The 14,600-nt window shown below is 34.2% G+C and overlaps 1 protein-coding gene across 2 annotated transcripts in view; it reads right to left on the reverse strand.

Moving 5' to 3' along the window:
- HMGCLL1 (3-hydroxy-3-methylglutaryl-CoA lyase like 1) overlaps window positions 1-14,600 on the reverse strand; it is a 221,231-nt gene that overhangs the window by 79,892 nt on the left and 126,739 nt on the right. For both annotated transcript variants that reach the window (XM_084890880.1, XM_084890879.1), the window contains exons 4-5: window positions 6,746-6,841; window positions 4,217-4,365 (exon numbers count right to left, since the gene is read on the reverse strand). In XM_084890880.1, the coding sequence (XP_084747006.1) occupies window positions 4,217-4,365; window positions 6,746-6,841 (245 nt within the window). The remainder of the gene's footprint in view (window positions 1-4,216; window positions 4,366-6,745; window positions 6,842-14,600) is intronic.

Consider the following 14,600-nt stretch of genomic DNA (forward strand, 5'->3'; position numbering starts at 1 on the left):
ACAGCCAATATGGAAAACAGTTTCTCAAAAAATTAAAAATAAAACTACCATATAATTCTGCTATTCCACTTCTGGGTATTTGTAAGAAAACCCTAATTTAAACAGGTGTATATATCCTATGCTCATTATAGCATTATTTATAATAGCTAAGATATGGAAGCAAACTAAGCATTCAACAGTTAATGAATGGGTGAAGAAGATATGGCACATATATGGTGTGTGTGAGAGAGAGAGAAAGAAAGAAAGAGGTGGTATACACATAATGAAATACTACTTGGTCACAAATAAAATGAAATATTGCTATTTGCGACATCATAGATGGACCTTAAGGGTATTGTGCTAAATAAAATACATCAGAATTATAAACAAAAATTATATGATTTCACTCATATGTGGAATATTTTTTTAAAAAAAGAAAAGAAAGCAATGAACTAACCAAAACAAAACAAAAACAAGCTCACAGATACAGACAATGGATTGATGGTTACCAGAGAGGAAGGAGTTAAGGGAAAAGCAAAATGGATAAAGGTGGTCAAGTGTATGATGAAGAATGAAAAGGAGACTTTTGGTGGTAAGGACTAAATACAGATATTGAATTATAATGTACAACTGAAACTTGTTATAGACCAATAAATTTACCTCATTAAAAATTATGAGTAAAGTAAAACATTATCACATCCTACTACTATCTTTGTTTTTCTGCATCTAAAAGTTACCTGTGATTGTCATTATTAGTTTAATTACTAATTTACCTTTTACTTCCTGTTCTTATTATTCTGTATCTTATTTTTTTCTAAGGACTTGAAAAGAAATACTGCAGTTACAGTTCACAGTCAAATACTTCTGCATTTTAAAGTTTTCATAAAGAATAGGTGAATAATTTTGTTTGGATCTTACAACCATTTTCAAAGTACAGTTTTGTTTTGTTTTTAGCTTTCAGTAGGCTCAGGCTTTCAGGAGGTTAATCATGGATCAAGTCATTCCACGCCAAAAGAAGAGGCCTAAAATGATTATGTAAAAAGGTTGTGTTTTGATACGCTGACCTGTGAATTGTAATTTTTAATATGCATTTATAAGCATTTTAACAGCAAAATGACTAAGGGCACCTCAGTGATAGTTTCCTTTTTAAATCAATATTCTCCAAAGAGCCTGCACATATGATTCTTGTCACAAACACTTAGTGCACGTGATTCATTAAAGAGTTGACGCTTACTTTAAACAAGAAGGAATAAGACCAGAATGTCTTCCATTTTACAGTAGAGCTACTATGTGGGTATTTTGAAGCGTTTCAATTTTAAAAGGATCTTGACCAACTGAGAGATGATCCTTTCAATAAATGACATTAATACAAAGAGAGAAAATGATTACATTTACAAAGCACTTAGTTTTCTTGTCTTTTTAACTTTTTAAAAATTTAGACATAATAAAAATATGACCAAGATTTTTTAAACATGTCATGTGAATTACATATTAAAAAATGAAATCCGAAATGTAAACATTCCACTGCTCATTCACATATAATGTATATAGAGCAGTAGTTAGCTGACTCAGCATTTTATGTCAATGACTTGGCATGCTGTCTCTTCCCAATGTGTCCCAGATGTTATCTAAAGTTCTGAGCATCTATTAAAAATGTGTACACATGGATGTGCATAAGTGTGTTTCAGGAGGGAGGAAATCAAACATTGGCCTTCATACTTTAATAAAAACTGCTATTTTGACCAAAGGAAAGTTTACTGTTTTTATAAAAATTTAAATGGTGAGCATTTATAAAATGCATAGTGCCTTATGGCCTTTAAATCCAACAGCTGACAACATAAATTTTCTGGATGATGGTCAAGAACATGTTGATGCAGCTGTTGCCATAGAAAGACAGGCTGAAGCATCTACTTCATCTTCAAGTAGTTGAGTGTGTATGGCTCTTTTCTTTAAATGAGTACCAGTGGCCTATGATTTTTTAATAATGAGCACCTAAAGCCCAGATCTCCAGTTAAAACAAAATCTAATTTATGCTCTTTAAAAGTTTGGGGCAGGAAGAAGATATTTTTTCAATTGTACAAATAAATAGTGAACTCACATACTGAAAGGCAAATTTCTAAAAGTGAAGAGTGTTTCAGGAAATCTGTCCCAGAATATCTAGATCTGCCATTGAGCAGCATATATTTGCCTATAGTATAACTCTACCCTAAGTCTCCAATGCGCTTTCTAACTCATTTGACAATGTGCTACCTCTCCATCTTGTATTTCTGTGCCCTTCCTGTCAAAGCCTGGGAAGCTTTTTACATTGTAATATGGTTAGCAGTTTCTCTATTGCTGGGACGATATTAATAATAATTATTCAACAACTAGTATTAAAAAGGATTTAGCGTTTCTGTTAGTTTTATCACAGTACCTACTCTGTTTCATAAGCGGAAAACTAAGATGGTAAAATCTGATATCATATAGTTTATGTTTACATCCATCATTCAACATTAAGAGAATTTCCTAGTTGATGTGTAAGCTGCACATGCACTTTACTTCTCATATTTATGTGGTTTTTAAACTTTCCATTGAGAATAACTTTACTCTAAAACCTACATGCCACATTTAAATGCACATGGAAATACAATAGCTCCTTTATTTTTTTCCTCTTTCATCTAAAGGAGACAAAACAACTTATGTTTTAATTTAGAATCTTACAGTTCAGCCTTTCTTTTTTTATTGTGGTTTTATAATTTTGCACTGATAACAGACATCCTTTATTTTCTGTCTATGGAAATACATTATGTCATTAAAAATTTTTTTCTTCTATGTGTTTGCATGTTATGGATATATTTATTTACAAAAATAATTTTGTTAAAAAAGGAGACATATTTACTACTATTTGTAATGCTTCAAACAATAAAAAAAATCTAAAAAAATAATTTTGTATCTTTAAAAAACTCATGTTGCAAACATACTATATAGGAATAAAAATATTAAACAAAAGTATGTAAACCAACAATATAGTTCACTATGGTTCAGTCTAATTCCACTTGCCCTTCCAATGACCTTAGTTGAATTCTAATACTTTTCTAATATTGTCACTCAAAATTGCATTTGCTTGTCTTTTGCATTAATTGCAGAAGATTTCCTGCCACCAGGAACTTTGGTCACCTCAACAGAAGGAAGCACAACCTGCATCTAAATTCAATTGCAGAACTCAGCCTTCTTTTACAAATGCTTTGCATTTGAATTTATTAAGATGGTATGGTCTGTTTAGAACATATCCATAATAATAAAACTCAAAAGAAAATTACGTAGTTAATGTTTTAGAAATTACTTCTTTTTAAGAATATTTTTATTTGTTTCAGAGAGGAAGGGAGAGGGAGAGAGAAATAGAAACATTAATGATGAGAATCATTGATTGGCTGCCTCATCTTGGAATGAACTGGGGATCGAGCCCACAACTCAGGTAAGTGCCCTGACTGGGAATGGAACCAAGACGTCTTGTTTCACAGGTTGATGCTCAACCACTGAGCAACACCAGCCAGGCCAACAACTTCTTTTAAGTTACCAAGGGATTGTTATACATTTCATAGACACAGGCCTGGATGTAGACCCTGTTTGCAATAGATGCTGCAACTACTGGTCCTGGAAACAGACAAGAGAGAGATTTTCTCTCTTTTCCTTTCCTGTATACCTAGTTTTGGGGTCACCCAGGAAAAGCAGGAAAGTCAGCTGCAAAGAGGGAGCCTGACTGGGTGAAATGCTGGGCCCAACTTCCCAGTGTAGCTCAAAGACTCACATTTATTTTACATACTCTATTGAACTTCTAAATAATATATTCTTTGAAGGAATACAGTTAAGGCTGTTAAAAAAATTTTAAGTATTTGGAAAACACATTAGATGATTCCTTTCCAAATGCTGCTATGAGTTTACACCAATTTATCAATCACACTGGGCTGAGATAAAAAAAAAATGGCTGCATTTAGATGTTTTAGTGTTAATGAGTAACAACATCAGGTCTGCTTGCTTATCCCTTGGGTCCCAACTGCATTACACATTGCAGGACCTAGGTCCACAGTAATCGTTAACTGATATTAATGAGATGTGCTGCTCTATAGCCATGACCCTGATCACATAAAGCACAAATAAGATAGCCCAGGTACACCTTTATGATTGATAAAATATCGATAGTTCATAAATGGTCGTGAACAACTGATATTAACTAAGTAGAATTTGTGGGATTTCATACCCTCGTGCTGGAATATTCAGATGCCTTGCAGACTTAACAACCTCCTCAAACTTCTCCATACTTTCTTCAATAGAACAGTTAATATTCTTCTTGCTAAAGGATTCAGATGCAGCACCAAAAACGGATATCTCTGTGGCCCCAGCAGCAACCTGAAAAATATAATTTAAAGGCAAAAGCTAATAATTTTAAAACTGCTCTATAAAGGCATACTTGTATTCTTTAACATCTGCCTTAGAATTGAAAATTACATTCCTCTCATATTGCCACATACTTGCTTTTGAAATGTAAAAATATTTTATAATAACAGAATAATTCCAGAAACTACAACACTCATAAATACATGAGGCACAGAAAACACAGTAATGATGTTCCAGTATAATATTGCCTTTCCTAAATGACGTTATCCTCAGAAATATTTCACCTTAATTATGGAAAATACTAGCACTCAATAAAACCTCTTAATATCAATAGAAAACCTATTTTTTAGACCAACTATTAAAGCAGAATACAGTAAGTGCTTTCCTTTTCTCCTCTTCTTTCAATCTAACAGAAAAACATTTCTCCAGTTCATCATTTAGATAATGTCCCAAATCTTCCCACCTATTAAACATTATATATATATATATATATATATATATATTGATTTTTAAATATTTTCTTTATTATTAAATATGTGTTCTCCCCCCCCCCCGCCCCCACCCAATTCCTCCCTCATAACCATCCCCTGCTCATGCCCTCACCCCCCTGGTGTCTGTGTCCATTAGTTATGCTTAACTGCATGCATACAAGTCCTTTGGTTGATTTCTCCCTCTTATCCACACCCTCCCCTGCCTTCCCTCTGAGGTTTGATGGCCTGATCTATTTTTATTGATTTTAAAGAGAAAGAGAGAGACAGACAGAAACATCAATGATGATGAGAGAGAATCATTGGTTGACTGCCTCTTGCACACCTCCCACTGGGAATCAAACCTACAACCCAGACATGTGCCCTGACTGGGAATCAAACTGTGACCTCCTGCTTCATGGGTTGATGCTCAACCACTTAGCCCCACTGGCCTGACTCTTCCCATCTCTTAACCTAGCTGCCAGTGGTTCACCCCTGACTGCTACACCCATATTCTTCTGTGTCTAATGCCTAACCCTCTTGCCAGTCTTTAAATCCAACTAGTTAACCCAATCAATTTTCTTTTTGTCTCTTTTGCCATCTTCACTCCTTCCCCCAAGCTTCTCTAGTGACTTATTTTCAAATGTCAAGTCTCCTGATTTTCCAGCTAAAATTTAAAACTTTCTATGAATGTATCTCTAGCATTGTGCCTAAATTTCCCTCTCTTTCTGATACCCTATTAATACATTAAGAACAACAAATTCTGTCATCTTTCCTGCAATTTAAATATTCCACTCTTTCCTCCCAATAAATGTTTAAGCTCTAAAATTAAAATATTAATTGAACACCTACTGTGTGCCAGTATGGTTGTTAGTACTTTGCATGCTCTATTTCTAATCAACAATCTTGTTTACTGTGAATTATATTATAAAGTCTTACAGTTGAGAAAACTGGAGATTAGAGGCTAAATCACTAGCCAGAGGTCACAAAGCTATCAGCACTCTGGACCCCTGTTTTGAGCACAGCCTTGTCTGATTTCCAAGCCAACATTTGTCTCTCTCCTCTACTTACTTACACAAGCTATCAAAGGGTGTCTTTCAGTATCTTTTCAAGGTAGATACAGTCCCTGCTTTGTTTAGACAGCAATGTTTATACTTTCTTAAAAATGCCTCTTTTTTCTTTATAAGGTGACAAATAATTATATCAAATCCAACTAAAGTGGTTTTAACAAGACACACTAGTACCCACCACCTCAACTTTGTGTGATAGAGTCCGAAATACAAAAGTGAAAAATAGCCATTAACAGCAGAAGCAGCTGCTGCGACACTTTTACACTAACGCCATGGAAGCATAACACCTCAAGCCTTTCTTTAAAATTCCACTAATTCTTTTTTGTGTAATTGTTAAAGCTTTTGCATATGCATCCCCAAGTCCAGAAGACTAGGAGGCAAGAAGCCAAAGAGGAACAGGAAAACTGTGACAGGCAGTTCCAGTGACAGCGACTGGCCTCAGCCAGAGGAGAGAGCAGCAGCAGAAAGCTGACCCCAAAAGCGGACAAGAGTAACCATCCACTACAATATTAACAACAACGATACTGTGCCGAGAAATGGTTAGGTTATATTCCACAGTCCTCATTGGAAGGGAACGCACAAAATATAATATCCAAAAAATTCATCAAAATGGATAATTGTATTTCTGTGTTTTGATTCCTTTGAATGGTTAATTTGGAAGAATCATTTATCTAGAGCACTCTAATCCCTAATTGCTCCTTGAGGTTATTAATCTCAAGGTATTAATGTAGATATATTAGCATAGTATTTATAGAGGATAACAAGTGAGGCACAACTGATTCCATTTTAACTTTGTAAAGACCTTTACAATAGTAAGACACATACTGATTTTCGAAAAATTAGTAGCGTACTTACAGCACGATGAAAACCCTGAAGATTAGGAGTAAGGACAGGATATCTAACTCCTGGATACTGACGAATGCCTTTCATCACTTCAGTGTGATCAGCCATCTTAAATAGATAATAGTTATATGTGAATATATCCTTCAATATTCTATGAAGCATGCTTTTAGTTTTTCAGGAAGATTATAATTGCATGCAATTAATGTATATTCTATAAATCAATGTTTGAAATAACAAAATTATACCAATATAACTAAAAATATGTTGTTTTCAATGCCATAAATACAGAAAATCTAGATCTAGTTTTAACTTAATTCATAAAGTTATTATAGCCCTAGTCAGTTTGGCTTAGTGGATAGAGCATCAGACCTCAAATTGAAGAGTCTTGGGTTCAATTCTGGTCAAGGGCTCATACTTTGGTTGGGCCGAGTGCTTGAAGCAACTAATCTACAGGTCTATCTCATATTGATATTTCTCTCTTTCTCTCTCTCTCTCTCTCTCTCTCTCTCTCTCTTCCTCTCTCTCTTTCTCTGTCTTTCCCTCTTCATTCCTCTCTCTCTAAAAAAACACAATGGAAAAATATCCTCGGGTGAGGATTAACAAAAACAAAAATGAAAAAAAGTTATTACAAATGGTCATGAATCTTAAACTCAACTATTTTTATTTATTGATTTTATTCTTTCTTTCATTTCATAGACCAAGATCCTAATACCCCTGAGATTGGGGAGAGTTTGAAAGACAATATGCTATGCCTTTACCTTCCACATGAAAATTTTATGTCGAAAAAATTTTCAGTATATGAAATTTATAATGCTTAGTACAGTGAAAATTATACATCTCTGTTAGGTTAATTTAACAAGGATGAGATACTAGTATATTGCATACATGTATTAGTTAGTAATAGTCATACTGCTTTATGCTGTACTGTCTTCAGATTACTGTGTGTTCTCAGAATGAAAACAAAAAAATACAATGGAGTATACCACAGGAAAATTTAATTTATCCTGCAAGATTTAATTTTTCTATATTTTCTATGACTCATAAAAATAATCAACCTTGAATGAAAATATCATTTTACTAGTTTCCACAAAGATTATAATTTAGCCGCCTAGAGCAATTATTGATGATCAAATCCCATAACCATCACATTGATAAATTACCACTGACATAATCCTGAGCTTCACACATTTATGAATAAATTATGGCAAGAACAATAAATATGAAGAACAATGAGTAAACAATGAAAATTATATAAAATCAGCATGGATAAAGCTTTGAAAACATATATACCAAACCAAAATTTATATCTTTAATTTAGGAATGGATGAAGAAAGGCTTGTATTTTCTCTACATATATTGGTTTGTTGCAATGAGCATGTATTGTTTTTCATTTAAAAGTGAAATAAAAGTAAAACAATCAAAGTATAATATTTTTTAATATAACCACACTTAAAAATGTAAAATTTTATACTATTTACTCTTATTCCATAATTGGTCTTATTGACTCTGAGTTAAATGCCAGTAGAATTAAATTTAATACTTTCAATGACTATAATTTGGATTAAATAAAAACTTTTAATTAAATATTTAGAGGCAAAAAGAGTACTTCTCATTGACTACCATCACGCCTTACTGACATTTAAGCTTTCATGCTTCATTCTCCCCACACACATTTATTGACCTGAAATGTGATTCTTGCTCATTTATTTCTAATGGGTCACATGTACATAGGAATCATATTCTCCCTACCTCAAAGCTTCACCATTCATGACTATCCGCTGTAGTCATCTCCATTGCTAAGTCTTTCACTTCATTCTAAGTTGATATGACTTTAATCCAGATGTTTACTGAGCACTGACTATGTCTAAAACCCTATTCTAGGCCCTGTGGGAAATATAAATACAGAAAAGGTCCTTGCACTGAATAATGCACAATACAGTGGGGAGATAAAACAGGTGCACGTGGAAAGTTAACAATCCAAAGGATTATTAATGAGAGCAAAGATTATAAGAGGTCAGAACAGAGAAAGGCTGGTAGGTCCCTGTGATCTCTGACTATGGAATATTCAAATTTCCCAAAATATGGCCACAACCATATTTCCAATCTCACATGATCTTCCAGAATCTCACCAAAACCCATCCAGGGGTGGACTCTACTTACCTTCAACTTGAACCAGGGGCGCAGGTAGTGAGGGGGTTGGGATTTCTCCAACAATACTATGTGACTTCTGGGGCAGATTACAGAAAAGGATACATCTGTCATGTGGCTTTCTCTTTGGGGGAGGCCATTGTGGGGGAATGAGTTGACATGCTGTGAGAAAAGCTAAGCTTATGCAGAGAGGCCACGTGAAGAGGCCCATAGAGAGAGACACATGTGAGGAGAACTGAGGCCCCCAACCAGCAAGCAGCCAGCATCATCCCCTAAACTTGCGATCCAAGGAAGTTAGATAACTTTATCCTCCAGCATGTGAGTCACCAGATGAGGCCCCATACAGTGTGAACCAGAGACAACATGCAACATGTCCTTCCATACTACCCTGCTCTAATTTCAGTCCTCGGATTTTATTAGCTTAATTTACAAATGTTTATTTATACACTAAGCTCTCAGGAAATTCATTACATAGCCAAAAAGGCTGAAACAGTAAAAAATAAATAAATAAAAATAAAAATCAACAGGGCTGGAAAAGAGGAGGGGCAGGTGCAGAGAGAGATAAGAACATGAGGTTTGATGTTTGGCTGGAGAAGAGCCAGCCACTGTGTGTCTCTGAGTTAGGTTCCCATTACTCTAAAACTTCCAGATACTCTGAAAGGAATAGAAAGCCATGCCTAGTGGGTGATCAATTAACAGTAGGAGGCTGGAACAAATGCAGTATTTTAATAATCTGGGAGAAAAGCAAAGGGCAGGCTAGAGAGTAGAAAGGCAATTTTCAGGCAATTTAAATATATATATATATATATATATATATATATATATATAAAATTTATTTATATATATATAATTTATTTATATATATAATTTATTTATATATATATAATTTATTTTATAGATATATAATTTATTTATATATATATATAATTTATTTTATATATATAATTTATTTTTTACAGAGAGGAAGGGAGAGGGAGAAAGAAACATCGATGAGAGAGAAACATCAATCAGCTGCATCCTGCACACCCCCTACTGGGGATATGCCCTTAACCAAAGTGCATGCCCTAGACCTGAATTGAAACGGGGACCCTTGAGTCCACAGGCCGATGCTCTATCCACTGAGCCAACCGGTTAAAACATTGACAAGTTCTGTTGTAGAGAAATGGCATAGGGAATAAATTCCAAAGAAAAACCAGTAGGACACAGTGGCTACTAGTATAAGGCCATGGCTTTACTTAAAAAATGTTGTCCCTGAACCTTTGAACCTTCTTTTCAAAGAATCTTATGTTTGTGCATATTTCAACACAATTCTCCATTGCATCTTTATGAATTTAGCCTTTGTGCTAGAGTGTTACTCATTAGCTCTCTGTCTCTTTCTCTCCCTCCCACACTCCTTCACAAACACAAGTTATCTCTCAGACATGTACATGTAAACATGCACACACAAATTATAATAAAAATTTCAGAGCACTTATTTCTAATTTTAAGAAGAAAGAAAAACAAAGTCACAATTAGTTTTAGGATATTGCAATGAAATCTACAACAACACTCCCTTACTAGAAAATAATGTTAATCGGTACTATGAACACTTGCGTCTAACATAGTATGCATAAATATTTATTAGAGACATTTATATTAACATGATAACAAATAGGAATAAATAATGCTTCTCTAACTAACACACAGATTAGGGTAAAGTATGTGCATCAGAAAACAGCACAAAGGGCACAAAACAAAATGGAATCCTTAAGAAATATAGGTCATATTATCCTATAAGTGATTATTTCATTTTACATGTAATTTAACAAAAATGTTGAATCAAGCCGGGACTGGTTTAGCTCAATGGATAGAGCGTCGGCTTGGGGACTGAAGGGACCCGGGTTCGATTCCGGTCAAGGGCATGTACCTTGGTTGCGGGCATATCCCCAGTAGGGGGTGTGCAAGAGGCAACTTGATCGATGACTCTCTCTCATCGATGTTTCTAACTCTCTATCTCTCTCCCTATCTGTACAAAATCAATAAAATATATTTTTTAAAAAATGTTGAATCAAAATAAAGAAATTTGTGTAATGGAACTCAAGAAATGCTTCATCAGTAGAATCAGAAAATAGACAGAAACAAAGCTTTGATAATCATTAGATACCTTAATGAAATTATGATAAATATATTCATTAGAATCCACCAAAATCAGCACTTTTTTTCTTTTTAAAAATAATCACAATATAATAAAGTATTTTAAAAAAAAACAGTATTCTGTCTAAATTTGGACAATAAAGACAATTAAGGAAAGAGCTTTAGGAAATGCTGATAGGACATAATTGTATTATAATAAATAAACTAAAGCAGGTTTCAATGAAAGGTATAAAATCCCAGCCTTATTTATGTATTCATCATTTGCTATACTCTTAGGTGTACAGTATACTTCAATTTGATGTTTTTTTGATGTCTAATGTTTATTATTCAAACAATAAGAAAACTATTTCTTTTTAAAACAAATCTTTATTGTTGAAATTATTACATGCCCCCCTTTTTCCTCCATTGACTCCTTCTAACCAGTATTACAACATCTACATCTGGCTTTATTTACCATATTTGTAATACTTTGTTGTGACTTTTCATTTAAAATCATAAATATCCCCACAATTTAGTTGATAATATGCTTTGCCATCATTTTGCCTAGTCTAGAAATGGCAATATGTATATGTCTATCTAGCCAACAAAACAGGCTATACCATGGTTAATCAATTCATAGGCATCCATATTTTTATGTGGATTCAAATAATCACAATATTTGTATAACACTCCAAGAGTCTTTTAAAAATATGCAAAGTGTCATAAGGATTAGAATGTGGTAGGTGCATAGTTAAGAGATTTTATTATATCTGTTACTCATTCTATTGATATTATGGTGTGATTAAATTTGGACAACTACCCATTATATATGTACTCCTCTTTTAATACTTTATCCCTATCTGAATGCTATATCTCTCCTAAATATTTAGGAATTCAATGTGTTCTCCAGGCAACAGCACTGGCTAAAATATAGTTTGGGTATTAAGTGTTGTAATTTCACGTACATTCCCTAAAAGTATGGAATTTTAAGATAATGTATGAGTACATAGTCATAAAAAATGACAACGGGTTTCCCCATAAACTTAGAAGAGGAAAATATTGGAAGTTTCAATTACATTTTGAAAGAGACTATAAAATTTACCATTGGGGCATACAAAAGTTAATTTCAAAATATCATGAGACCTTAAAATATCATGATTTTGTAATTCATTTTAGTATTTGAATACTGGCCCATTTCAATATTTTATACAGTTACTGCATAGCTAACATCATGGCATAGGAAAGTAAAGCCGATGCAGTCACCGGCTAGTGGGGGAAGCTTTGTGTGTGTGTGTGTTTGTGTGTGTTTGTGTGTGTGTGTGTGTGTGTGTGTGTGTGTGTGTGTGTGCCAAATATACAAAACAGTGCAGATACCATTTGATCTGAGGTTCCATGGAGCACAGACAAAGAAACATTTTTTTTTTCAACCTAAATGAGAACAATGATAGATAATGCAGGGACTTGTTTTTCTTTGAAAGAAAATATTCATAGAGTTTCATAAAGCAAAACTATTCAGAGCACTTAAAACTATTCAAAATTATTCATAGAGCAAAACTATTCATACATGCATATATTTTTTCTATGATAAATTGAACCTTCTAGCGTATTGTAAAAGGATTTAATAAGACTAAACTTAAAAAGATCTTAAAGTTTCTGCAGATAATTATAGAGTAACATTTACATAATCAATTTAATTTTTAAAGTAATATCATTATTTCATTTTCAAGTCCATTGAAATGAAAAGTAAAACTACTTATTGGCCAAAACCAGTTTGGCTCAGTGGCTAGAACCTTGGCTTGTGGACTGAAAGGTCCCAGGTTTGATTCTGGTCAAGGGCATGTACATTGGTTGCTGGCACATCCCCAATAGGAGGTGTATAAGAGGCAACTGATCAATGTTTCTCTCTCATCAATGTTTCTAATTCTCTATCCCTCTACCTTCCTCTCTGTAAAAAAATCAATAAAATATAAAAAAGAAATGGTTACAATGATAAATTGTATAAATACTATTACCCTTTACTTCTCTTTAAAAAAAAACAGTTGATAGAGGAAACAGAATATACACTGATAAAATTCTGTTCAGTTCCAACAGAATATATGTTGCCTGAGATATTCAATGAAGGGAAATTAATATTTATGATATATTTTAGATGAAAGTGCATAGGAAACAGAGTTTCTAATCCAGTTTTTAGAAAAATTCACTTATATATTCATTTAAAAACAAACAAACACTGGTTAACCTGTTTTTCCTTTTCCCAGAACAATTGCAATTATAAAGATACATCATTTTATATATATATATATATATATATATATATATATATATATATATAATTTCAGATCTATATTTATTATTCATTTTTATTTGAAAATCTCTTATATACATTTATCATTCATAAAACTGCTACACTGATTGTTTTAACTCTAGAGATTAGTAACTATAAGATTCCAAAGTGTGAGAGGAATTGTTTTTCATCACAGTAGAAATCACCTGCTCAATGTATCTGTGTGGCTCTGTTGAAGTTGAGGTGACTGGACTGTGTGATGGGGGGAAGCATTAAGAGTTTGAATTAGTACTGTGTTTTTAAATGGTAAAAGTTTTCTGGTAGGATCTAAAATTAAAGTGTTTCTCCAGTAGGAGGCGGGGGGAGGAAGTTAAGATACTGAATCTTTACAGTGATTCCTGAAAAGTGATTATCTGTAAAATTACGTAACTGGATCCCTTCCTCTCTTACAACTGGACTTGTAACCTGTATATAGCACTCTTTTTTAGCCTCTTTTCCCTGGCCTGGTCCAGACAAGTCAAGCTTCCTGGATGGGTGAACACTACCCACTATCCTTCACTCTACACCTGTGAAAGAGCTTAAATTGTTTCCCTCCCAGCCCTTTAGTAAGACTGGTATCAGAGCACTTATCATGGTATTATGAGGAGGAGGGGGAATCTATGACATTCCAGGAAAAACAGGATGAGATAGTCAGAAAAATCTAAATTATCTAAATAATGAGTTTGGGGAGATACAAAATGGGATTCAAGACATATGCTTTGGTGGTGAGAGGCTTTTTACCCTCTGGGGCAGTGAAGAATTATCTACACTATTAAGAGAGATATATGTAAATTGACTGTACCTCTGAGACACCCACCAGCCAACCAGGAGGGAATATGCAAATTAGCAGTACAAGGATAGTGGCAGCCCCACCCCTCAGCTGCTCCAAGCAAGAGTGGGGCAGGCATGGCAGGACATTTGCTATGAAGGTGATGGGGGGGGGAGGGGGAGTTACAGGAGCGGTGCTCTGGCCAGAGCAAAGTGAATACTCCAACTGGAGCAAAGACAGAAGGCAGTGGCCAGAGCGAAGCCCTGGGTCCTGGGTGCTGGAGGAAAACAGGTGCTGGCAGTCAGGTGAAGAAAGGCCCATTACACGAATCTTCGTGCAACGCGCATCTAGTGAGAAAATAAGACAAAAAGCAATTGAACAGAGTAGCTTTACTTAGAGAATGGATCTCCTGTAACTGCCTTTAAGTAACACCAACACAAAGATTGGAATACTACCATTAAATCATTTATGTTGCTATATTATATTTCTTTATGTATGAATCCAGACACAGACTT

The sequence above is a fragment of the Pipistrellus hanaki genome (genome assembly GCF_964339955.1).
Source record: "Pipistrellus hanaki genome assembly, chromosome: 7".
NCBI classification, from domain to species: Eukaryota; Metazoa; Chordata; class Mammalia; order Chiroptera; family Vespertilionidae; genus Pipistrellus; species Pipistrellus hanaki.